Source organism: Salvelinus fontinalis, chromosome 13, assembly GCF_029448725.1.
Source record: "Salvelinus fontinalis isolate EN_2023a chromosome 13, ASM2944872v1, whole genome shotgun sequence".
Lineage (NCBI taxonomy): Eukaryota > Metazoa > Chordata > Actinopteri > Salmoniformes > Salmonidae > Salvelinus > Salvelinus fontinalis.
This window is the reverse complement of record NC_074677.1, coordinates 12038776-12066729: the sequence shown is the minus strand read 5'-3', so window position 1 is coordinate 12066729 and position 27954 is coordinate 12038776. Positions and strand designations below refer to the sequence as shown.

At 43.5% G+C, this 27954-nt stretch overlaps 1 protein-coding gene across 3 annotated transcripts in view; it reads right to left on the bottom strand.

The window, feature by feature from the left end:
• Positions 1–11363: 11363 nt before the first annotated feature.
• Positions 11364–27954, bottom strand: part of LOC129868084 (F-BAR and double SH3 domains protein 2-like) — a 59896-nt gene continuing 43305 nt past the window's right edge. For all 3 annotated transcript variants that reach the window (XM_055941708.1, XM_055941707.1, XM_055941709.1), the window contains 10 exons: positions 24366–24482; positions 21211–21312; positions 20609–20761; positions 17409–17540; positions 17095–17178; positions 16639–16843; positions 14376–14623; positions 13918–14122; positions 13460–13530; positions 11364–13294 (listed from right to left, as the gene is read on the bottom strand). In XM_055941708.1, the coding sequence (XP_055797683.1) occupies positions 13208–13294; positions 13460–13530; positions 13918–14122; positions 14376–14623; positions 16639–16843; positions 17095–17178; positions 17409–17540; positions 20609–20761; positions 21211–21312; positions 24366–24482 (1404 nt within the window). In that variant the 3' untranslated portion in view covers positions 11364–13207. The remainder of the gene's footprint in view (positions 13295–13459; positions 13531–13917; positions 14123–14375; positions 14624–16638; positions 16844–17094; positions 17179–17408; positions 17541–20608; positions 20762–21210; positions 21313–24365; positions 24483–27954) is intronic.

Below are 27954 nucleotides of genomic sequence, written 5' to 3'. Positions count from 1 at the left end.
ATTCAGAGACACTCCTGCGTTGTCCTGTTGGAATGTGAAGCCAGTCTGAGGTCCTGAGCGCTTTGGAGCAGATTTTCGTCAAGGATCTCTGTACTTTGTTCTGTTCATCTTTCCCTCGATCATGACGTCTCCCAGTCCCTGCCACTGAAAAACAACTCCACAGCATGATGCTGCCACCGCGCTTCACCGTAGGGATGGTGCCAGGTTTCCTCCAGACGTGACGTGACGCTTGGCATTCCGGTTGAATTTTGAACTCACTAGACCAGAGCATTTTGTTTCTCATGGTCCAAGAGTCCTTTAGGTTCCTTTTGGCAAACTACAAGCTGGCTGTCATTTCCTTTTACTGAATGGCTTCCATCTGGTCACTCTACCATAAAGGCCTGATTGGTGCAGTGCTGCAGAGATGGTTGTCCTTCTGGAAGGTTCTTCCATCTCCACAGAGGAACTCTGGAGCCGTCAGTGACCATTGGGTTCTTGGTCACGTCCCTGATCAAGGCCCTTCTCCACCGATTGGGCAGTTTGGCCAGGCGGCCAGCTATAGGAAGTCTTGGTGGTTCCAAACTTCTTACATTAAATGGAGATCAGTGTTCTTGGGGACCTTCAATTCTGCAGAAATGTTCTGGTACACTTGACACAATCCCGTTTCTGAGCTCTATGGACAATTCCTTCGAACTCATGGCTTGGTTTTTGCCTTTCCAAATCATGTCCAATCAATGGAATTTACCACAGGTGGACTCCAAACAAGTTGAAAAAACATCAACGACAATCAAAACAGGATGCACCTGAGCTCAGTTAAGTCTCATAGCGAAGGGTCTGAATATTTATGTAAGTAAGGTCTCTGTTTAATATATTTGCATAAAATGTTCCCCTTCATTATGGGGTATTGTGTGTAGACTAAGATTTTTTTATTGAATCCCTTTTAGAAGGCTGTAACCTAACAAAATTAACCCTTTATGAATTTACTGTATTTGTATGATGATGTCTAGACATAATGGACCGTATGAATAGAAAAGGTGTGCTGCAGTAGTTTAATAGGATGAGCCTTGACTGGAATACAGTATATACACATGAAATAGATAAAATAGTATGTAAACATTAAAGTGACCAGTGAGTGTTCAATGACTATGTACATAGGGCAGCAGTCTAAGGTGCAGAGTTGAGTACCAGGGACTTAAGTTGAGGGCACTGGGCTACTTGTAACATTTGAGGTGGATATCAAGGTAATAGAAGTTACGTCAAAAGGATTTTAAAGGCAAAAACTCAAAACATTAATAGTAAGGGAATTTGGTCAATAATTACTAAGACAAAACATATAAATATTTTATTTGTTTCTCGACAAACACTCAAAGGTATTTGGAGAATTTCCTCAACTCATGATGACCTGTAAAAAAAAGGAACAGCATTGACATTTCGCCACCTTTAACCTAAGGGTCAGTAACAGGCTGGCCCCCGAAAGTTGTGAAATAGAAAAAAAGGGCTAAATTGTCACAAATACATAGATGTAATCAAGGTATGAAATTGTTTAAATACAATCTCTTATTGGGCTTAATTGTGGTCAATGTGCAGTGTACAAATTATTAAATTGTTCCAGCCACCTGACAAAATCACTCCTGAATCTAGTTTCCTACTCTTTCTTTAAACCCTTAGACTCCTTAAAAAGACATTCTGCAGTTCAAACAAAGCGTTACCCCACCATTGTTTCGGTAGACAGCTGAGGGATGGGCAGGAGAAATGCAACCACCCTCAAATTCAGACATATGGATGAGGGCTATTGTCTGGTCGATAGGCTGTTGATCAAGCAAGATTTCTTTAGTCGAGAAGTCGCAAGTACATTTTTTTATGGTACAAGACCCCAAATTATGCATATATAAGTAGGTTCAGGCTACTTGGCCTGTGCTCAAATGTCTGCCCATTTGGGCCCGTTTTGATAGTATTTCTGATTGTCTTAACTCACCAGCTGCAGAGTTTCTCCTCACAATTTTTTCCCCTCAAAACAGCAAGTAAAGTTTTATTTTTTAGAATCCACTGAGAATGACAATAGTTCCTCAATTTATTTGACAAGTAATTCCATCTCTCTCCCTTTCGATAACCACTTGACATGAAAGGTTAAAGTGTAATGCTCTGATCCACTGGAAATGTCATAAAATAATTGATTACTTCTTATCCCTCACACAAAGCCTCCCGAGCTCACTGGCGCAGGAAACAAGAGTCCAGAATATTTTACACAATGTAAGTTGGCTAGCGCTAGCTTAGGGCCAGACACAGTTGATGCAATGTTTAAAAGTTCGTTGCAGACAGCCACGTGTAGCCAATGTGATTTCTTAGATTTTTTTCTTCTCCCTGCAGGCTGTAATGTTTTTGTCAGCTTTATGTAGGTTATTTTTATAGCTGGCAATGACAATAGTTACTTTAAGATTTAGATAATTTTGATAGAATTTAGAGTAACCACATGACAACGACAGATCCAAAGATGCAGATCAGTAGAAATGGTAAGATAAATTGGCACTCCAGATGGAAAAGTTTGCTGACGCCTGGTGTAGCCTATTACCAGGAACTTCAGGAGCATAGCAGCAGGAGAGGGTCGAAAGAACATACTACTCTCGGTCAACCAAGATAACTAGTTTTTTTTTTGGTCGGGGACAACCCCAATGGGTGTACATGATTAAAAAAAATTGATGTAGCAATCGCAGATTTCAATTTTAACAGAATGTATATATTAGTATGTCAATGGGTGACGTGTGTTACGATGCCAAGCGTCCCTGCTAGCAGTGTGATGTAGACCGGGATAGTAGGAAACAGAGTTTCTGTGTGCAGGGGGAAAGTCAAATCAGCACCGTAACTTATCCTGCCTTTAACACTTCACGAAACCTGTCTTATATTGAAAATGTGAGATGTTGGCTTGGGGTCCGTCATGGTTATGCTGTTGGGACGGGTGTGGCAGGTGCGACGATAGCGGCCTCCGGCTTGGCTCCCTTCTGCTCAGAGATGAGCGTTGAGGGGACCTGCTCATCTTTGGGCTCCACGATGCTCACGTGGTCAGGGAGAGGCTTCTTGGGGCCAATCTTACCGCTGGGATCCCAGGGCAGCATGATCTTCACCTTAATCCCCAGCACACCTTTGGATAGGCAGAACAGAGTGCACCCCAAGTACATCACCATTTCATCACTTATTATTTTGGTCCTGTTGCATAACACGTCCTCTTGGTCATGGTCTGGCCCATCTCTAATGCTTGATTCACACCATAGGGCAGACCCGAACCACAGAGCTAGCTTGGATCATTTTTTCTCACCGTGCTTTCCTGTAATATCGCCTTTGTCATGAAGTGTCGACTCGTTCACTACTTCCCACAAATCTAAAAACATTGGAATGATGGAGGCATGGGCTATTGGGAATTTCAACCATATTTCTTATACCAACCATTTCCTTTGAAATCAGTGAAATGAAGTGAACAAGTGCACACTTTGGGATGAATAAGAGATCAGTGGGATATGGCCACATTGTCCATTACAGCACAGTTCTAGTAAACATGGTGGATGAGTAAAGAGGCCAGTGAAGACAGCTTGGGCCTATAGTGCCTTCAGAAACGATTCACATCCCTTGATTTGTCCACATTTTGTTACACAGCCTGAATTTAAAATGGATTCAATTGAGATTGTTTCACCGGCCTACGCACAATACCCCATAATGTTAAAGTGGAATTATGTTCAGAAACTTTTACAAATTAATTAAAATGTAAAAGCTGAATTGTGTTCAGTATCATACCCCTTTTATGGCAAGCCTAAATTTAAATAAAGTCACAATAAGTTTCAGGGACTCACTCTGTGGCAATAGTGTTTAACCACATTTGAGTGACTATTGCATCTCTGTACACCACACATACAATTATCTGTAACGTTCCTCAGTCGAGCAGTGAATTTCAAACACAATTCAAACAAAGACCAGGGAGATTTTCCAATGCCTTGTGAGGGCACATATTGAAGATGTCTATAAAAACAAACAAAAACAAATATTTAAGATCCCTTTGAGCATTAGTGTTATTTTTGGGGCAAATCCAATACATTTAGTACCACTCTCCATATTTTCAATCATAGTGGTGGCTGCATCATGTTATGGGTATGTTGGAAATCTAAGGACTGAATGGACCTAAGCACAGGCAAAATCCTAGAGGAACACCTGGTTCAGTGTGCTTTTCACCAGACACTGGGAGATGAATTCACCTTTCAGCAGGACAATAACCTAAAACAAGGCCATATCTATACTGGAGTTCCTAAATGGCCGAGTTACAGTTTGACCCAAATCTACGACGAAACGTTTATCTAGCAATAACCAAAAACTAATTTGATAAATCTTGAAGAATTTTGAAAATAATAAATGGTTAAATGTTGCACAATCCAGGTGTGTAAAGCTCTTAGACTTACCCAGAAAGACTCACATCTACAATCGCTGCAAAAGGTGCTTCTACGAAGTGTTGACTCAGGGGTGTGAATACTTACGTAAATGAGATATTTATGTACTTCATTTTCAATACATTTGCAAAAGTGTCTAAAAACATGTTTTAACTTTCATAACTTTCTGTATGATAAGTGAATAGATTTTTTTTTAATCAATTTTGAAATCAGGCTATAACAAAATGAGATACGTCAAGGGGTATAAATACTTTCTGAAGGCACTGTATATTGTGAATCAAGCATTTGTGGCCTGCTGGAGGTCATTTTGCAGGTCTCTGGCAGTGCACCTCCTTGCACAAAGGCGGAGGTAGCGGTCCTGCTGCTGGGTTGTTGCCCTCCTACTGCCTCCTCCACGTCTCCTGATGTACTGGCCTTTCTCCTGGTAGCGCCTCCATGCTCTGGACACTACGCTGACAGACACAGCAAACCTTTTTGCCAGAGCTCGCATTGATGTGCCATCCTGGATGAACTGCACTACCTGAGCCACTTGTGTGGGTTGTAGACTCCGTCTCATGCTACCACTAGAGTGAGAGCACCGCCAGCATTCAAAAGTGCCCAAAACATCAGCCAGGAAGCATAGGAACTGAGAAGTGGTCTGTGGTCACCACCTGCAGAATCACTCCTTTTTTAGGGGTGTCTTGCTAATTGCCTATAATTTCCACCTTTTGTCTATTCCATTTGCACAACAGCATGTGCAATTTATTGTCAACCAGTGTTGCTTCCTAAGTGGACAGTTTGATTTCACAGAAGTGTGATTGACTTGGAGTTACATTGTGTTGTTTAAGTGTTCCCTTTATTTTTTTGAGCAGTGTATATATATGGCTACACAGCTGATGCCCCCTGGACTGTTTCAATAACATGGTACCTGATTTTGTTTGCATGACGGCCCCAGCCTCGAATTCAGGTCCTGTATGTACCCCTGCCCATTCATCGCCATTTACCCATTGTTGTCTTAGCTCTCCTGATCAACACCTGTGATTTCTTTATGCCTCTCTCTAATGTCAATATGCCTTCTCTACTGATGTCTTGGCTAGGTTTTTTTTATTTCACTGTAGAGCCCTGTCCCACTCAAAATGCTCTTTCTTCCCACCCCACATACATGCGCGGAGACCTCACCTAGGTTAACTGATGCCTCCAGAGATGAAACCTCTCTCATCGTCAACCAACGCATAGGTTTACTTACACTGTACTTACATTCTACCATACCCTTTTCTGTACATTATGCCTTAAATGTATTCTACCATGCCCAGAAATCTGCTCCTTTAATTCTCTGTCCCCAACGCACTAGATGACCAGTTCATATATCCTTTAGCCGTACCCTTATCCTACTCCTCCTCTGTTCCTCTGGTGATGTAGAGGTTAACCCAGGCCCTGTAGCCCCCAGTTCTACTCCTATTCCTCAGGCGCGATCATTTGTTGACTTCTGTAACCGTAAAAGCCTTGGTTTCATGCATGTTAACATCAGAAGCCTCCTCCCTAAGTTTTTTCCCCACTGGTTTAGCACACGCCGCCAAACCTGATGTCCTAGCGGTGTCTGAATCCTGGCTTAGGAAGGCCACCAAAAATTCAGAAATTCCATCCCCAACTACATTTTCCGCCAAGATAGAACTGCCAAAGGGAGTGGAGATACAATCTACTGCAGAGACAGCCTGCAGAGTTCTGTCATGCTATCATGCCCAAACAGTTTGAGCTTCTACTTTTAAAAATCCACCTTTCCAGAAATGTCTGTCACTGTTGCCGCTTGTTTTAGACCCCCCTCAGCCCTGGACACCATATGTGAATTAATCGGCCCCCATTTATCTTCAGAGTTTGTACTGTTAGGCGACCTTAACTGGAATATGCTTAACACCCCGGCCGTCCTACAATCTAAGCTAGATGCCCTCAAACTCACACAAATTATCATGGAACCTACCAGGTACAAGCCTAAATCCGTAAACACAGGCACCCTCATAGATATCATCCTGACCAACCTGCCCTCTAAATACACCTCTGCTGTCTTCAACCAGGATCTCAGCGATCACTGCCTCATTGCCTGCGTGCATAATGGGTCCGCGGTCAAATGACCACCCCTCATCACTGTCAAACGCTCCCTAAAACACTTCAGTGAGCAAGCTTTTCTAATCGACCTGGCCCGGGTATCCTGGAAGGATATCGACCTCATCCCGTCAGTAGAGGATGCCTGGTTATTCTTTAAAAGTGCTTTCCTCACCATCTTAAATAAGCATGCAGATATAAGAACAGATATAGACCTTGGTTCACTCCAGACTTGACTGCCCTTGACCAGCACAAAAACATCCTGTGGCGTACTGCATTAGCATCGAATAGCCCCTGCGATATGCAACTTTTCGGGGAAGTTAGGAACCAATATAAACAGGCAGTTAGAAAAAGCTATCCTTTGCTTTCCTAACAGAAATGTGCATCCTGTAGCACAAACGCCAAAAAGTTCTGGGACACTGTAAAGTCCATGGAGAATAAGAGCACCTCCTCCCAGCTGCCCACTGCTGAGGCTAGGAAACACTGTCACCACCGATAAATCTCCGATAATCGAGAATTCCAATAAGCATTTTTCTACGGCTGGCCATGTTTTCCATCTGGCTACCCCTACCCCGGTCAACAGCTCTGCACCCCCCACAGCAACTTGCCCAAGCCTCTCCATTTCTCCTTCACCCAAATCCAGATAGCTGATGTTCTGAAAGAGCTGCAAAATGTAGACCCCTACAAATCAGCTGGGCTAGACAATCTGGATCCTCTCTTTCTAAAATTATCCGCCGCAATTGTTGCAACCCCTATTACTAGCCTGTTCAACCTCTCTTTCGTATTGTCTGAGATCCCCAAAGATTGGAAAGCTGCCGCGGTCATAACCCTCTTCAAAGGGGGAGAAACTCTAGACCCAAACTGTTACAGACCTACAGTTGAAGTCGGAAGTTTACATACACTTAGGGTCAGTCTGTTATATCTGGAGTACTTCTCCTGTCTTATCTGGTGTCCTGTGTGAATTTAAGTATGCTCTCTCTAATTCTCTCTTTCTCTCTCTCGGAGGACCTGAGCCCTAGGACCATGCCTCAGGACTACCCGGCATGATGACTCCTTGCTGTCCCCAGTCCACCTGTCCGTGCTGCTGCTCCAGTTTCAACTGTTCTGCCTTCGGATATGGAACCCTGACCTGTTCACCGGACGTGCTACCTGTCCCAGACCTGCTGTTTTCAACTCTCTAGAGACCGCAGGAGCGGTAGAGATACTCTTAATGATCGGCTATGAAAAGCCAACTGACATTTACTCCTGAGGTGCTGACTTGTTTCTCCCTCGACAACTACTGTGATTATTATTATTTGACCATGCTGGTCATTTATGAACATTTGAACATCTTGGCCATGTTCTGCTATAATCTCCACCCGGCACAGCCAGAAGAGGACTGGCCACCCCTCATAGCCTGGTTCTTCTCTAGGTTTCTTCCTAGGTTTTGGCCTTTCGAGGGAGTTTTTCCTAGCCACCATGCTTCTACACCTGCATTGCTTGCTGTTTGGGGTTTTAGGCTGGGTTTCTGTACAGCACTTTGATATATCAGCTGATGTAAGGGCTATATAAATACATTTGATTTGACTTAGGTTGGAGTCATTAAAACTAGTGTTTCAACCACTGCACAAATTTCTTGTTAAACTATAGTTTTGGCAAGTCGTTTAGGACATCTACTTTGTGCATGACACAAGTCATTTTTCCAACAATTTTTAACAGACAGGTTATTTCACTTATACTTCACTGTATCACAATTCCAGTGGGTCAGAAGTTTACATACACTAAGTTGACTGTGCCTTTAAACAGCTTGGAAAGTTCCAGAAAATGATGTCATGGCTTTAGAAGCTTCTGATAGGCTAATTGAGATCTTTTTTGTCAATTGGAGGTGTATCTGTGGATGTATTTCAAGGCCTATCTTTAAACTCAGTGCCTCTTTGCTTGACATCAAGGGAAAATCAAAAGAATTCAGCCTAGACCTCAGAACAAAAATTGTTGACCTCCACAAGTCTGTTTCATCCTTGGGAGCAATTTCCAAATGCCTGAAGGTACCACGTTCATCTATACCAACAATAGTACGCAAGTATAAACTCCATGGGACCACGCTGCCATCATACCGCTCAGGAAGGAGACGCGTTCTGTCTCCTAGAGATGAACATACTTTGGTGCGAAAAGTGCAAATCAATCCTAGAAAATCAGCAAAGGACATTGTGAGGATGCTAGAGGAAACAGGTACAAAAGTGTATATGTCCACAGTAAAACGAGTCCTACATCGACATAACCTGAAAGGCCGCTCAGCAAGGTAGAAGCCACTGCTCCAAAACCGCCATAAAAGAGCCAGACTACAGTTTGCAACTGCACATGGGAACAAAGATCATACTTTTTGGAGAAATGTCCTCTGGTCTGATGAAACAAAAATAGAACTGTTTGGCCATAATGACCGTTATCTTAGGAGGAAAAAGGGGGAGGCTTGCAAGCCGAAGAACACCATCCCAACCATGAAGCATGGGGGTGGCAGCATCATTTTGTGGGGGTGCTTTGCTGCAGGGGGGACTGGTGCACTTCACAAAATAGATAGTGTCAGGAAGTTAATGCTTGGTCGCAAATGGGTCTTCCAAATGGACAATGACCCCAAGCAGACTTCCAAAGTTGTGGCAAAATGGCTTAAGGACAACAAAGTCAAGGTATTGGAGTGGCCATCACAAAGCCCTGACCTCAATCCTGTAGAACATTTGTAGGCAGAACTGAAAAAGCATGTGCAAGCAAGGAGGCATACAAACCTGACTCAGTTACACCAGCTCTGGCAGGAGGAATGGGCCAAAATTCACTCAACTTATTGTGGGAAGCTTGTGGAAGGCTACCTGAAACATTTGACCCATGATAAACAATTTAAAGGCAATGCTACCAAATACTAATTGTGTATGTAAACTTCTGACCCACTGGAAATGTGATGAAAGAAATAAAAGATTAAATAAATAATTCCCTCTACTATTATTCTGACATTTCACATTCTTAAAATAAAGTGGTCATCCTAACTGACCTAAGACAAGGAATGTTTACTAGGATAACATGTCAGGAATTGTGGAAAAACTGAGTTTATATGCATTTGGCTAAGGTGTATGTAAACTTCCGACTTCAACTGTATATCTATCCTACCCTGCCAAGATCTTCGAAAGCCAAGTTAACAGATCACCGACCATCCCACCGTACCTTCTCCGCTATGTAATCTGGTTTCCGAGCAGGTCATGGGTGCACCTTAGCCACGCTCAATGTCCTAAACGATATCATCACCGCCATCGATAAAATATAATACTGTGCAGCCGTATTCATCGACCTTGCCAAGGCTTTCGACTCTGTCAATCACCGCATTCTTATCGGCAGACTCAGCCTTGGTTTCTCAAATGCCTTCCTCGCCTGGTTCACCAACTACTAGATAGAGTTCAGTGTGTCAAATCGGAGGGCCTGTTGTCCGGACCTCTGGCAGTCTCTATGGGGGTGCCACAGGGTTCAATTCTCGGGCCGACTCTTTTCTCTGTATATATCAATGATGTCGCTCTTGCTGCTGGTGATTCTCTGATCCACCTCTACACAGACGACACCATTCTGTATAATTGTGGCCCTTCTTTGGACACTTAACAAACCTCCAGATTAGCTTCAATGCCATACAACTCTCCTCCCGTGGCCTCCAACTGCTCTTAAATGCAAGTAAAACTAAATTCATGCTCTTCAACCGATCGCTGCCCACACCTGCCTGCCCGTCTAGCATCAATACTCTGGACGGTTCTGACCTAGAATATGTGGACAACTACAAATACCTAGGTGTCTGGTTAGACTGTAAACACTCGAGACTCACATTAAGCATCTCTAATCCAAAAGTAAATCTAGAATCAGCTTCCTATTTCGCAACATATCCTCCTTCACTCATGCTGTCAAACATACCCTCGTAAAACTGAATATCCTACCGATTCTTGACTTCGGCAATGTCATTTACAAAATAGCCTCCAACACTCTACTCAGCAAATTGGATGCAGTCTATCACAGGGCCATCCGTTTTGTCATCAAAGCCCCATATACTACCCACCACTGCGACCTGTATGCGCTCGCTGGCTGGCCCTCGCTTCATATTCGTCTCCAGACCCACTGGCTCCTGGTCATCTATAGGTCTTTGCTAGGTAAAGCGCCGCCTTATCTCAGCTCACTGGTCACCATAGCAGCACCCACCTGTAGCACACGCTCCGGCAGGTATATTTCACTGGTCACCCCCAAAGCCAACTCCCACTTTAGCCGCCTTTCCTTCCAGTTCTCTGCTGCCAATGACTGGAACGAATTGCAAAAATCACTGAAGCTGGAGACTCATATCTCCCTCACTACCTTTAAGCATCAGCTGTCAGAGCAGCTTACAGATCATTGCACCTGTACATAGCCCATCTGTAAATAGCCCACCCAACTACCTCATCACCATGTTATATATTTTTTTACTCCTTTGCACCCCAGTATCTCAAATTGCGCATTCATCTTCTGCACATCTATCACTCCACATCACTCCAGTGTTTAATTGCGAAATGTTAATTATTTCGCCACTATGGCCTATTTATTGCCTTACCTCCCTAATCTTACTACATTTGCACACACTGTATATAGACTTTTGTATTGTGTTATTGACTGTACGTTTGTTTATCCCATGTGTAACTCTGTTGTTTGTGTCGCACTGCTTTGCTTTATCTTGGCCAGGTCGCAGTTGTAAATGAGAACTTGTTCTCAACTGGCCTACCTGGTTAAATAAAGGTGAATTAATAAAAATAAAATAAAAAAGCAATTAAATATGCTTCCTGTAGGCCTACTGCCCTAGTTTAAATCCTTTGTGAAATGTTGAATAAAACAGAACAAATAACAGATTTCAGCAAATTTTCTTCAGCTAATTTTATTTTTTATATATCCAATGAAATTCTTTTGATTCTCTACTGTTGCTGTAGACTACATCAGAGTAGCGTAGCGTTCTCCAAACTTGGTCCTGAGGACCCCAAGGTGTGCAGGTTTTGTTTTTTGCACTAGCACTACACAGCTTATTCAAATAATGGGCTGCCTCATCATCAAGCTATGATTATTTGAATCAGTTGTGTACTGTTAGGGCAAAAAACTAAACGTGCATACCTTGGGGTCCCCAGGACTGAGTTTGGGAAACATTCGTAGCGGGTCACTTGTTTCTACTGTATCTGAAAATAAATCAGAAACAGAATTAACTAAATAAACTTTACAATTGTGGGAAAGTGTGTATTTCACAACATGTAATCGTTCAATAAAACAGGGTAAATGTAAACTTCAAAAATAAGTTTGACATTCAGATCTTTAGGAGATCAAAGAAAACACAGTAAACATGGCTGACAGATACCCATTTCTCTGCTCAACAACTAAACATTTATCAATAAGTTTCCATATGTTTTTATCCTCATAAAATTGCTGCACAGATATCTCCCAAGCTCTCTGTAAACTAATATTACATACATTATATGAAAAAGCATACCTCCAACACAAGACACTACAATGGCTATTTTAGACTAAATAAGTCAAATGCCTTCTAAAAAACCAAGTAGAACAATACTGATATCAATATAGTTGGAGCAAAAACAATTTAAGGAGAAACAATGCAGCATTCACAAGAGACCAACCAGCAATACTGAAAAGGGCATTAACAAAAGAATAACAAAAAAGTGCTTCAGTAAGTTCACATTTCCTGTAGGTAGCTAGGAACTAAGGTGATTCTCCTCCCTGAACTTGAAGGCAAGTCCGACCCAGGGTCACATCACATCACGCTGTTTTGAAATGTCCCACCTTTTAATACAAAGAAATTGTACAAAGAAATTTGTTATAGAGTAGGAATAATCAACAGTTTCAGGGGCAGTTTTGTTATGGTTTCACATAGTGTGATCCAGATTTTGCTCTCAATGGGGCAATTTCTATCTATATCAGTTACATCCCTCCAAAATTGCCACTTTTCCCTTGTTTATAAAATGTTAAGAACACTTTTTTTTGAAGACGTTGGTATTTCAGGTACAGGAAAGGTACCAGCCTCTGCCGTGTTGTGAATTTCCATGAAATGTGTTGACAACAAAAACACAACCCACCAAGAACCAAACAGATCTGACTTGGACTTTAGCTGTTTAAAACTTTGTGACAGATGTACAATCCTCCAACGAAATTAGCATAACTTTGATGCATAGTAATCTAATGGTGATATCTTGCTTGAAAATACCCCCTTATAGCTCAATGCCCAGTTATGAAGGTGAGTGAGAAAGAGAGAAAAAGAGGGAGGTAGAGAGAGAGAGAGAAAACATTGTGAGAGATACAGCACAAATACAGGAGGGAGAAAATGAGAGATAGACCAAGGAAAACGATGGGTAACAGAAAAATAATAAAGAACGAGAGAGGATAGAAAGAGGAATGTAGGGTTGGAAACCGTGTCAGAAAGGCACAATTGTTTGGGTTCTCCGCACCACACACCATTTCAGCCCTACTGGCTTTGGACTGTGTGGACAGAGACGAGCCAAATCTCAGGCCTCATCTCATCTCATGGAGCCTCTCCAGTGGGGAGTGGGGATACCCCTTGGCTGGATAGGCTGGTTTAGGGGCTCTGGAGCCTGTTGTCCCTCCCTGGAAGAGGGGCGTCAGTCAGTCGGGGCACCTGGATCCACCAGGTCCGTTCTGACCTGGTGTGGTTGTGGGCAGCAGCCACCGCCACCAGGGCGGCGCCATTACACCAGAGTGATCTCCACCTCCTCCCTTCTCTTCACCTGGCCGCGAGGCTGCTGCGGCTTGGGGGGTGGTGGAGCAGCGCGGACCTGTCCACAACATATAACTAGTTATTCCTTTGAGCTCCAAGTGGAGCCTCAACAAAATACAACAAGTGTGTCTTATCAAACAGGACAAGGGTCAGTATCCATACAGTATTTATGATGGTTTTCATTAGTTGACAGAAGTGTGTGTGTGTTAATGTGGTAACTTACAGGTCGAATGGTGCCTCCCGCACCACGATCTGCTGGGTGCCTGGGGGGCTGGGTGGAGGTCTGGGAAGGACCTGAGGGTGAGGAGGGCAGACAGAATCATCAGCATCACGTCTTGGATTAGAAACCACTAGAAAGCACTACAGGATCGTGACATTGTGCTCTAATGAACACAACCCAGATATGCATCTCAGAATGAGGATTTAAAAAATCCATGCTGTTTATTACTTGTCTATGTCTCTACTTTTATACATGGTCTATTTTGCATGCATTTAATATAAATAACGTAGCCTGGTCCCAGATCTGGTTTTGCCGTCTTGCCAAATCCTACGTTTGTTGTCATGCCACAGACTATAATTCAGCACAAAACAGATTTGGGACCAGGCAATGAATTATGTTCAATGCGATAACATTTCGAATGCCAAATAATAAATAGTCAGCCTTTGAGGAGTGGTTCTTACTCTGCAAGGGGCTTTTGAGTGGTGCAGGCGGTGGCCTATGGTGACCGTTGATGTAGGAGGGTGGGCGAGGTATGGGGGAGGCGCTGGCACTGGAGGGGCTGGACTGGGGCGAGGGCATAGTGGGGGTCTGGAGGGGGCTGCTGTGGAATGGGCCCAGCTGAAAGGGGCTCCGTGGGGAGCGCTCAGAAAGAGGAGAGGGTGACACCTGAAAGACAACGTCGACCACAGAATTAAATAAAACAGTAATATACTGATTACTATTATTTGGATGAGGATGTGTGTCGTCTAAAGGCCGGTTTCCTGCACCAAGATCAAGCCTGGTCCTGGATTTTTAAAAATCATTCTCAACAGAAAATCTCCATGGAAAGTATGTTTTACAGGATAAAGTTTAAACCGGTTTAAAAGTGTCCATTCACGTGTGTAAATAGCGCCACGGGTGGCTGCATATGTGTGTGTACCGGCGTGCTGCTGCTGGCCTCTCCCAGGCTGTCACCATTCTCGACGTCTGCACTGGAGCCACCCTCCGCCAGCAGGTCCTCCACCAGCACGGCGGGGAAGACGCCAACGGCACCGTTAAACTCGCCCTCCCAGAAGCCATCGTCCTCGTGGGTTTCACGGCTCAGCACGCGGATGATGGCGCCCTCAGGGAACGAGAGCTCCTCGTCTGTCTGGCCCGCATAGTCGTACAGGGCCTTGGCAAAGCACACTGAGGCAGAGAGAAGGGGGAGGGAGAGTGGGAGAGAGCCACGGTGAAAAGCGGAAGGGGGAGAGGGAGGGAGAGACAGGGGAGGGGGAAGAGTAAGAGCACAGAGGAAGAGATCAAAATGGAGAGAAAGGGAAAATTAAAAATGGTCCCAACGCATCTGAATGATCTCAATGGCATTGCCTTACATATGTACAGTGGGGAGAACAAGTATTTGATACACTGCCGATTTTGCAGGGTTTCCTACTTACAAAGGGTGTAGAGGTCTGTAATTTTTTATCATAGGTACACTTCAACTGCGAGAGACGGAATCTAAAACAAAAATCCAGAAAATCACATTGTATGATTTTTAAGTAATTAATTTGCATTTTATTGCATGACATAAGTATTTGATCACCTACCAACCAGTAAGATTTCCGGCTCTCACAGACCTGTTAGTTTTTCTTTAAGAAGCCCTCCTGTTCTCCACTCATTACCTGTATTAACTGCACCTGTTTGAACTCGTTACCTGTATAAAAGACACCTGTCCCCACACTCAAACAGACTCCAACCTCTCCACAATGGCCAAGACCAGAGAGCTGTGTAAGGACATCAGGGATAAAATTGTAGACCTGCACAAGGCTGGGATGGGCTACAGGACAATAGGCAAGCAGTTTGGTGAGAAGGCAACAACTGTTGGCGCAATTATTAGAAAATTGAAGAAGTTCAAGATGACGGTCAATCACCCTCGGTCTGGGGCTCCATGCAAGATCTCACCTCGTGGGGCATCAATGATCATGAGCACGGTGAGGGATCAGCCCAGAACTACACGGCAGGACCTGGTCAATGACCTGAAGAGAGCTGGGACCACAGTCTCAAAGAAAACCATTAGTAACACACTACGCCGTCATGGATTAAAATCCTGCAGCGCACGCAAGGTCCCCCTGCTCAAGCCAGCGCATGTCCAGGCCCGTCTGAAGTTTGCCAATGACCATCTGGATGATCCAGAGGAGGAATGGGAGAATGTCATGTGGTCTGATAAGACATAAATAGAGCTTTTTGGTTTAAACTCCACTCGCCATGTTTGGAGGAAGAAGGATGAGTACAACCCCAAGAACACCATCCCAACCGTGAAGCATGGAGGTGGAAACATCATTCTTTGGGGATGCTTTTCTGCAAAGGAGACAGGACGACTGCACCGTATTGAGGGGAGGATGGATGGGGCCATGTATCGCGAGATCTTGGCCAATAACCTCCTTCCCTCAGTAAGAGCATTGAAGATGGGTCGTGGCTGGGTCTTCCAGCATGACAATGACCCGAAACACACAGCCAGGGCAACTAAGGAGTGGCTCCGTAAGAAGCATCTCAAGGTCCTGGAGTGGCCTAGCCAGTCTCCAGACCTGAACCCAATAGAAAATCTTTGGAGGGAGCTGAAAGTCCGTATTGCCCAGCGACAGCCCCAAAACCTGAAGGATCTGGAGAAGGTCTGTATGGAGGAGTGGGCCAAAATTCCTGCTGCAGTGTGTGCAAACCTGGTCAAGAACTACAGGAAACGTGTGATCTCTGTAATTGCAAACAAAGGTTTCTGTACCAAATATTAAGTTCTGCTTTTCTGATGTATCAAATACTTATGTCATGCAATAAAATGCAAATTACTTAAAAATCATAGAATGTGATTTTCTGGATTTTTGTTTTAGATTCCGTCTCACAGTTGAAGTGTACCTATGATAAAAAATTACAGACCTCTACATGCTTTGTAAGTAGGAAAACCTGCAAAATCGGCAGTGTATCAAATACTTGTTCTCCCCACTGTATACTTGTTAATTCTGTGTGGTGCGAATCCTAACTTATACTCAAGTCCAATTTCCTCGCATTAACATCTGCTAACCATGTGTATGTGACAAATACAATTTGATCTCCCATTGACATCAATGCATGACTAAGTGAAAATCTGATTTAAGTCAAGTTCAGGATTCACTCCTGTGAGAATGTCGAGTCATGCTGCTCTGATTGTTTCACCCAAATTCACTGTCTCTCACCACAGCTGGAGTCTCCGTTGACGCTGGGCGTGCCCAGTGTGGGCAGCTCTGACTCAAGCAGCTCGGGCTCGGTGGAGTTGCTGGAGGAGTGGGATCGGGCGTCCAGGGCGGCCAGAGCCTGGAGCATGCTCAGTAGGCTGTTGGACGAGGGCAGCTGCAGGTACTTCTGCGGGACGTAACCCACCTGGCCCGTCCGGTTCCTGGCCTAGAGACAATGTTGGAACACACACACATAGGGTTACCAGTCAGTGATAGTAGGGCACACCGCAGCAAAATGTTTTGCAAATGGACAACAGAACTAAAACTTCTGTCCATTTCACTCCATAAAAAAAAAAAATCCCTGTTGAACATGACCCCTGGTGTGTAGGCATATGATGACTTTAGAGTACCACTTGCTTAATTTGAGTTTAAATCGCAAACAGTGAAGTATTGCCACTTTTGGAAAGCCCTCTGTACCTTGACCCAGTCCTCCATGTCCCCATCATCAATAACCTCCAGCACCTCCTGTTCCTCGATGGTCAGCTCGTCTGGCTGTGACGCCTGGGAGAGGAAGAAGATCATGTTTCATTACTGCTAGACTGCCCCAGTGAATTCTGTTGTATGTTGGAGCTGTATTTGTGAAGTCTGAATTTTTATATTATAATGCATGCTGCAGTACTCAAAGGACTTATATGGTACCATATTACATCGTATCCAAGGCGCTGGGTTGATTGCCAGCTCAAAGGTGAGAATAGGACTACTGTTGTAGAGCACTCTGTGTGCGTGTATACCTTGTATGAGTAGAGCACTTTGCAGGTGAGGGGGTAGTTCCTGAGAGTACAGGAGGGGATAGAGCTGCTGTCGTCCAACACCTCTCCACTATCCTCCAGCTCCTCCTCCTCTCTCTCCAGGTCAGCTGTACCCTAAACACACACACAGCAGATTAGATGGGATCACTTTGAGCAAGGCAAGCCTCAGTATCAATATTTTTGATCACATAGCGAGACGTTATTTGGGATGCAAGGTGATTTGTAGATCACGGTGATTTGTAAATCAGTAATTCTGCACAATCTAACTGCAAAATCAGTAGCCTTGTTAAACCAGCCTGATCTCAAGCTCACATGCAGTCAGCAGTCAGTCTGGTTTCACAAGGCTAGTCAATCTAACACACACAAACACAGCACAGGATAAACTAGCACCTTAAAAGGAAGAATCCACCCAAAACCACTAATTTCTTTAATTTACATTGTTAAATAACATTATGTGAGAACAATATTTTTGTGAACAAATGTTTCATTTTGGCCATATAATAAGGTTGGTAGCAACATGGAAAATCATTGTGGAAATCTGTTGCAGCTCAATCGACTACAAAATCCACAATGCAATGCTCTCTATGGGCTTGCTGGCTAGCTACGTAGCTAGCAAACATAGCTAAAACACAATAATTCCAAAGACATTATCAGCATGTAAAGTAGCTAGTTAGCGGTTAAATCGCCTAAAACTGCACTATCAATTTAGGAGTCTACAAGCTCATCATTTTCAACATGCAGATCGATGAGCCTCACAAGGTAGAGTCTAACGTTCACAACGGCAGATATAAATACAGCAAAAAAAGAAACGTCCCCTTTTCACGACCCTGTCTTTCAAAGATAATTCGTAAAAATCCAAATAACTTCACAGATCTTTAAAGGGTTTAAACACTGTTTCCCAAGCTTGTTCAATGAACCATAAACAATAAATGAACATGCACCTGTGGAACGGTCGTTAAGACACTAACAGCTTACAAATGGTAGGCAATTAAGGTCACATTTATGAAAACTTTGGACACTAAAGAGGCCTTTCTACTGACTCTGAAAAACACCAAAAGAAAGATGCCCAGGGTCCCTGCTCATCTGCGTGAACATGCCTTAGGCATGCTGCAAGGAGACATGAGGCCTGCAGATGTGGCCAGGGCAATAAATTGCAATGTCTGTACTGTGAGACGCCTAAGACAATGCTACAGGGAGACAGAACGGACAGTTGATCGTCCTCGCAGTGGCAGACCACGTATAACAACACCTGCACAGGATCTGTACATCCGAACATCACACCTGCGGGACAGGTACAGGATGGCAACAACAACTGCCCAAGTTACACCAGGAACGCACAATCCCTCCATCAGTGCTCAGACTGTCCGCAATAGGCTGAGAGAGGCTGGACTGAGGGCTTGTAGAACCTATTTTAAGGCAGGTCCTCACCAGAAATCTCCGGCAACAACGTCACCTATGGGCACAAACCCACCGTTGTTGAACCAGACAGGACTGGCAAAAAGTGCTCTTCACTGACGAGTCGTGGTTTTGTCTCACCAGGGGTGATGGTCTGAATCGCGTTTATCGTCGAAGGAATGAGCGTTACACTGAGGCCTGTACTCTGGAGCAGGATCGATTTGGAGGTGGAGGGTCCGTCATGGTCTGGGGCGGTGTGTCACAGCATCATCGGACTGAGCTTGTCGTCATTGCAGGCAATCTCAACGCTGTGCGTTACAGGGAAGAAGTCCTCCTCCCTCATGTGGTACCCTTCCTGCAGGCTCATCCTGACATGTCCCTACAGCATCACAATGCCACCAGCCATACTGCTCATTCTGTGCGTGATTTCCTGCAAGACAGGAATGTCAGTGTTCTTCCATGACCAGCAAAGAGCCCGGATCTCAATCTCATTGAGCACGTCTGGGACCTTTTGGATTGGAGGGTGAGGGCTAGGGCCATTCCCCCCAGAAATGTCCGGGAACTTGCAGGTGCCTTGGTGGAAAAGTGGGGTAACATCTCACAGCAAGAACTGGCAAATCTGGTGCAGTCCATGAGGAGATGCACTGCAGTAGTTAATGCAGCTGGTGGCCACACCAGATACTGACTGTCTTGATTTTGACCCCGCCTTTGTTCAGGGACACATTATTCAATTTCTGTTAGTCACATGTCTGTGGAACTTGTTCAGTTTATGTCTCAGCTGAGAATAAACGCAGTTGACAGCGAGAGGATGTTTCTTTTTTTGCTGAGTTTACATTTGAGGAGATTGGAAACGTTGCCCATGTTACATTGATGGGCAGCGCGGTGCATTCTTGGCGATTCTGCGACAAGGAGCACTCTCCAAGGAGTGAATGGGAGTCTATTGGGCGCTAGCTCAAAAACCCAACATTAGCACATATTTTGTCAACAAGAAGTAAAACATTAAAAATATTTTCAGAGATGTGGGATAATTAACTTGCTATCTGTAATATCATATAGCTTTGGAATCATGACATTACGTACTTGAGGAAAATAGCCACGTTTCTCGACATATACACAAACTTTGAGAAGGGATTGCGTTATGATTAGTTTAGCAACGTGAACGCGATTGGTTGACAGTCTGCTGGGTGGAGCGTTATACATTCCTTCATTCATTGGAATCCTATCTCCTTTCTATAATATCTCTGGCAACGGCACCATGCAGTGCATCCTGGACTAATGAAGCAGACAAATAGGAAAAATATTCTAGACCCTCCGTTAAATTACACATTTCTCGAGGTAGGAATATCTCAAAAAGGTTGATCAATGGCTCATTCGAGAGAAGACATCGGCAAGTATTGAAATCTGACATGTACGATATACGTTTTCGCGATGTAAATGTCATATTCCTATTAACTTCCAGTTTAGTGAGAGCAACTTTATCACAGTGCTACGCCAAAAACTCAGATGCACATGAAAACATGAAATGACCCAGGGAATCAATCGATCACTCAGAGATGCACAAAAATAATATAAGATTCAAAATGGGTGAACCTTTCATTTAAAGTTGAGAAACATTACTTTAAAGAAACACCCCAGCTTCCTTATCATGTGATTTACCTGAGCCCGGGAGATTTCAGTAGGCAGGTACAAGGGACAAAATGGAAATTGTTGATTGTTCATGTATGCACAAAGATGTGAGGAAAAAAGCCAGTTTTGTCTCATCTTTCAATGTGTGTTTTGTGACTCACGGAGAGTGAAGGGTCATGGGTGTTCAGGTTAGCCCACCGCTCGTTCTCCAGCTCCTCCATCACCTGGTTCATGGCGCTCTTCAGCCACGTTTCCACAGTGATGCCTGCCTTTCTCAGCAGGGCCAGGCGAGCCTCCGCCTTCAGCTTCACCGTCTGGAGTTAGTGACATCATCATATGTTTTGTCATATTACGAATTTCTGGTTTATTCCCTCCTAATTCCAGCAATCTTCCCACTGGGATTTCTGGAAAAACTGGGATTTTGCAACTCTAGTCATGACCAGTCAGTCATCATGTCATAATAGGCTTTCATAAGAAGCTCTATCAGAACTACTGTATGTTGGATGTAGTCTGCCTCATCAACCAGCAGGGGGAATCAGAGGCAAGAGAGGCTGAGGCGAGAAAACCTACTGGCCCAATGATATACCGACCTCAGTAAGGGATCACACACACAAGCATGTAACTGGTGGGATCTGAACTCCGGTCTCTGGCTCAGGACACCAGCATCTTAAACATTTCCCTTTGGCCAGATTTTAAGTCACATGCTGGGTTACATTATCACGAGTGTGACTCCAACTCACCATCGCCACACACACAAGTTTACCTCAGCTCTCCGCAGGTTCTCCCGGGCCGCCTCCATTTTGAGTTCCAGCTCACTGCAGTTCTGCTCCGACGGCCCCTGCTGTGTCCTATAGTCCTCCAGGGCCTAAAAGGTCACAGATAACAGGTAGTAAACAAATCTCAATGACTGTCTGAAATGGCACCCTATATAGTACACTACTTTTGACCAGCGCCCTATGGGGGCTGTTGATGGAGCTCATGAGCTGGGCCTCTCTGAGCTGAATTTGTGAGTGTTCGTGTGTGTAAATGATGTACAGTGGGGAGAACAAGTATTTGATTTTGCAGGTTTTCCTACTTACAAAGCATGTAGAGGTCTGTAATTTTTATCATAAGTACACTTCAACTGTGAGAGACGGAATCTAAAACAAAAATCCAGAAAATCACATTGTATGATTTTTAAGTAATTCATTTGCATTTTATTGCATGACATAAGTATTTGATACATCAGAAAAGCAGAACTTAATATTTGGTACAGAAACCTTTGTTTGCAATTACAGAGATCACACGTTTCCTGTAGTTCTTGACCAGGTTTGCACACACTGCAGCAGAAATTTTGGCCCACTCCTCCATACAGACCTTCTCCAGATCCTTCAGGTTTTGGGGCTGTCGCTGGGCAATACGGACATTCAGCTCCCTCCAAAGACTTTCTATTGGGTTCAGGTCTGGAGACTGGCTAGGCCACTCCAGGACCTTGAGATGCTTCTTACGGAGCCACTCCTTAGTTGCCCTGGCTGTGTGTTTCGGGTAGTTGTCATGCTGGAAGACCCAGTCACGACCCATCTTCAATGCTCTTACTGAGGGAAGGAAGTTGTTGGCCAAGATCTCGCAATACATGGCCCCATCCATCCTCCCCTCAATACGGTGCAGTCGTCCTGTCCCCTTTGCAGAAAAGCATCCCCAAAGAATGATGTTTCCACCTCCATGCTTCACGGTTGGGATGGTGTTCTTGGGGTTGTACTCATCCTTCTTCTTCCTCCAAACACAGCGAGTGGAGTTTAGACCAAAAAGCTCTATTTTTGTCTCATCAGACCACATGACCTTCTCCCATTCCTCCTTTGGATCATCCAGATGGTCATTGGCAAACTTCAGACGGGCCTGGACATGCGCTGGCTTGAGCATGGGGACCTTGCGTGTGCTGCAGGATTTTAATCCATGACGGCGTAGTGTGTTACTCATGGTTTTCTTTGAGACTGTGGTCCCAGCTCTCTTCAGGTCATTGACCAGGTCCTGCCGTGTAGTTCTGGGATGATCCCTCACCTGGTCAAGAACTACAGGAAACGTATGATCTCTGTAATTGCAAACAAAATTTCTGTACCAAATATTAAGTTCTGCTTTTCTGATGTATCAAATACTTATGTCATGCAATAAAATGCAAATTAATTACTTAAAAATCATACAATGTGATTTTCTGGATTTTTGTTTTAGATTCCATCTCTCACAGTTGAAGTGTACCTATGATAAAAATTACAGACCTCTACATGCTTTGTAAGTAGGAAAACCTACAAAATCAGCAGTGTATCAAATACTTGTTCTCCCCACTGTATGTACAATGTAGGCACCTGACCTGAGCCATAAGGGGGGACTAGGTATCTACCACCCCACTACCACTTAGGTTCTGAAAATCTCCATCGCCCTCTTATTAACTTGTCACTTTCGCAGATTAAGTGTCAGAGCTAGTAACATATTTATTGTTTACAAATTAGCTATGAATATATAGCACAACTTTGGATTTAGTTTTCATCTCAAATTGGGAAGGTTTTGACCGTTTGGAATTTTAAGTGAGCTTCTTTTCTCCTCCCACTTTGTCCATGCAGTGTGCCTCGCAAAGTGATTGCTATCATCGTTATGAAATTATAAACTTAAGTAAAAATACTTTAAAGTACTACTTAAGTTTTTTGTTGTATCTGTACTTAACTTTACCATTTATATTTGTGGCAAACTTTACTTTTACTCCACAACATTCATAAAGAAAATAATGTACTTTTTACTTCATACATTTCCTCTGACACCCATAAGTACTCGTTACATTTTTAATGCTTAGCAAGGCAGGAAAATTGTCCAATTCACAAATTTATCAAGAGAACATCACTGGTCATCCCAACTGCCTCTGATCTGGCGGACTCACTAAACACACATCCTTTCATTTGTAAATGACGTCTGAGTGTCGGAGTGTGCCCCTGGCTGTCTGCAAACACAAATAAAATATTTTTGCCATCTGGTTTGCTTAATATAAGAAATTTGAAATGATTTACACCAACTTTCAAAACTTAAATATATTTTAGCAATTACATTTACTTTTGATACTTAAATATACTTAAAACCAAATACTTTTACTCAATTAGTATTTTCCTGGGTGACTCACTTTCACTTACTCACTTAAATTTTCTATTAAGGCATCTTTACTTTTACTCAAGTATAACAATTGGGTACTTTTTCCCACCACAGACCTTCTATATCAAAAAATTACAATATACACAGAATCTTTAAAGCAAAACTACCAAAACTACAGCTGATGTTGAACCTGAACAAATTTAAATTAAATATATTATAAGCACTGTTCAGCATGTAGCCTATAGCCAGATGAGTTGTGTCTCCTGTAGCTTACTTTTATTTTGGTAAAGCACATTTTTAATAGATAAAACAATAACCTAGCAAATTACATGGTCACTCAACTAATATAGACTAATATTGCGCAGCCTGTTCCTGGTGTCCGACCTGGAACAGGCCAACTACCCCACGCTGGTTAGAGTGTGAAGCTGGGCACAGTGCGCAGTTTGACTAGGCTACTGATATTCCCCAGTGTTGCTCGGCATGCAAAATACCTTGTAGAGATCAATGACTGTCAACACAGTTACATGCTTTGTTCGACACTGAAGGAGAGGAAGCATTAGTTGTCACAAAATGAGTCATTTTCGAAAGCAGTATAAGCAAAAAAAATGGAATCAGCTATTTCTGACATTTTGCTGGATTTTCTGACCGATGCATGCTACATTTGGATTGGTTGGCAGTCGCGGACCTATGCAGTCGTATCTTACATTAAAAAAATAAAAATCAGGGACAGATGCATATATCTGCTAGAATATAGACTATCCCCTTTCTCGTCCTTCCCTACCCTTTATCTATCCATTCCTCTCTCACCCGCTGGCTGTGGATGATGCTCTTGTGTTCTCGTGCCACTCGGGTCGCCCACTTCCGTGCCTCCTTATCCAGATTGTGCTCCTCCGTGGTGCCACTCTGCTTATGCAGCTGCCCCACCTAGTGACCAGGGATAATGGATGGGGTAGAGAGAGTTTAATAGTCTGATAATATTCAGCTAAACATAATCTCTGTGTGTGTATCGCAATAGGTCAAAAACATACTGAACAAAAATATAAAACGCAACATGTAAAGTGTTGGTCCCATGTTTCATGTGCTGAAATAAAACATAGTAGAAATGTTCTATATGCACAAAAACCTTATTTCTCTAATATGTTGGGCACAAATTTGTTAACATCCCTGTTAGTGAGCATTTCTCTTTTGCCAAGATAATCCATCCACCTGATAGGTGTGGCACATTAAACTGCTTAAACAGCATGATCATTACACAGGTGCACCTTGTGCTGGGGGACAATAAAAGGCCACTAAAATGTGCAGTTTTGTCACACAACACAATGCCACAGATGTCAACTTTGAGGGAGCGTGCAATTGGCATGCTGACTGCAGGAATGTCCACCAGAGCTGTTGTCAGAGAATTTAATGTTAATTTATCTACCATAAACTGCCTCCAACGTCGTTTTAGAGTATTTGGCAGTACGTCCAATCGGCCTCACAACCGCAGACCACTTGTTACCACACCAGCCCAGGACCTCCACATCCGGCTTGCAGGATCTTCTGAGACCAGCCACCCAGTCAGCTGATGAAACCGAAGGTTTGCACTAATTGTCAGAAACCATCTCAGGGAAGAGCATCTGCATGCTCGTCATCATCACAAGGGTCTTGACCTGACTGCAGTTTCTCGTTGTGACTGACTTCAGTAGGCAAATGCTCACCTTCAATGGCTACTGGCATGCTGGAGAACTGTTATTTCACAGATGAATCCCAGTTTTAACCGTACCGGGCAGATGGCAGACAGCGTGTACAACACATTCGGAAAGTATTCAGACCTAGACTTTTTCAAAATGTTGTTATGTTACAGCCTTAAATCTAAAATGGATGAAATATTTTTTTCTCATCAATCTACACACAATACCCCATAATGACAAAGCAAAAACAGGTTTTTTGAAATTTTTGCAAATTTATTACAAATGAAAAACAGCAATACCTTATTTACATAAGTATTCAGACCCTTTGCTATGAGACTCGAAATTGAGCTCACGTGCATCCTGTTTCCATTGATCATCCTTGAGATTTTTCTACAACTTGGAGTCCAGCTGTGGTAAATTCAATTGATGGACATGATTTGGAAAGGCGCACAAATCAAATTAAATTGTATTTGTCACATGCGCCAAATACAACAGGTGTAGACCTTAGTGAAATGCTTACTTACAAGCCCTTAACCAACAATGCAGTTAAGAAAAATAAGTTAAGTAAAAAAATAGATAAAATGAAAATAAAAGTAACAAATAATTAAAGAGCAGCAGTAAAATAACAATAGCGAGGCTATATACAGGGGGTACCTGTACAGAGTCAATGTGCGGGGGCACCGGTTGAGGTAACTGAGGTAAGATGTACATGTAGGTAGAGTTAGTGACTACTGTATGCATAGATAATAAACAGAGTAGCAGCAGCAGCGTAACAGAGGAGGGCAATGCAAATAGCCTGGGTAGCCATGTGATTAGCTGTTCAGGAGTCTTATGGTTTGGGGATAGAAGCTGTTGAGAAGCCTCTTGGACCTAGACTTGGCGCTCTGGTACCGCTTGCCGTGCGGTAGCAGAGAGAACAGTCTATGACTGGGGTGGCTGGAGTCCTTGAAAATTTTTAGGACCTTCTTCTGACACCGCCTGGTATAGAGGTCCTGGATGGCAGGCAGCTTAGCCCCAGTGATGTACTGGGCCGTACGCACTACCCTCTGTAGTACCTTGCGGTCAGAGGCCCCAGCAGTTGCCATACTAGGCAGTGATGCAACCCGTCAGGATGCTCTCGATGGTGCAGCTGTAGAACCTTTTGAGGATCTGAGGACCCATGCCAAATCTCTTCAGTCAGTTTTTTTTCAGTTTCAGGGGGAATAGGCTTTGTTGTGCCCTCTTCACGACTGCCTTGGTGTGTTTGGACCATGATAGTTTGTTGGTGAAGTGGACACCAAGGAACTTGAAGCTCCTAACCTGCTCCACTACAGCCCTGTTGATGAGAATGGGGGCGTGCTTGGTCCTCCTTTTCCTGTAGTCCACAATCAACTCCTTTGTCTTGATCACGTTGAGGGAGAGGCTGCTGTCCTGGCACCACACGGCCAGGTCTCTGACCTCCTCCTTGGTGTCCACATGGGAGAAACTCCCCAAATACCGGTTTGCCTAGCTTGTGTCATGATGGGGTATTGTGTGTAGATTGATCAGGAAACCATTTTTTTTTTAAATCCATTTTATAATAAGGCTGTAACGTAAGGGGCCTGAAAACTTTCCGAATGCACCGTATGACATGTGGGCAAGAGGTTTTCTGATATCAATGTTTTGAACAGAGTGCCCAATGGTGATGGTGGGGTTATGGTATTTTTATTTATTTATCTAACCTTTAACCTTTAACTAGGCAAGTCAGTTAAGAACAAATTCTTATTTACAATGACGGCCAAAATGCAAAAGGTCTCCTGCGGGGATAAAAAATAAATAAAATACAATATAAATATAGGACGAAACACATCACAACGAGACACAACACTACATAAAGATAGACCTAAGACAACATAAGGCAGCAAAGCATGAGCAGGCATAAGCTACGGACAACAAACACAATTGCCTTTTATTGATGGCAATTTGAATGTAGAGATACCGTGACGAGATCCTGAGACCCATTGTCGTGCCATTCATCCGCCACCATCACCTCATGTTTCAGCATGATAATGCACCACGGCCTCATATTGCAAGGATCTGCACACAATTCCTGGAAACTGAAAATGTCCCAATTCTTCCATGGTCTGCATACTCAACATTGAGCATCACTGGGATGCTCTGGTTTGACGCGTACGATATCGTGTTCCAGTTCCCGCCAATATCCAGCAACTCTGCACAGCCATTGAAGAGGAGTGGGACAACATTTCACAGGCCACAATCAACTCTCTGCGAATGAGATGGGTTGGGCTGCATGAGGCAAATGGTGGTCACACCAAATACTGACTGGTTCTGATCCACGCCCCTACCTTATTTATTAAGGTATCTGACCAACAGATGCATATCTGTATTCCCAGTTATGTGAAATACATAGATTAGGGCCTAATGAATTTATTACAATTGACTGATTTCCTGATAGGAACTGTAACTCAGTAAAATCTTTGAACTTGTTGCATGTTGCGTTTATATTTTTGTTCAGTGTACTTTGGTACATATAAAACAGCCATATACACCTCCTAATGATTTACGGTAAGATATTGAAACCAATATCCGTTTGAGGGGGAATGTTGGCAAATTTTATTAAATGAGATTTTTGAGAAATGGTGGCGTAGTAAAAAAAAATAATCCTCAATAGCGGGATTCAGACATCCAAACAAATCACATGTTTGTGTCGAAAGGAAAACAACCAAGTAAAAAAAACACTTCCACTA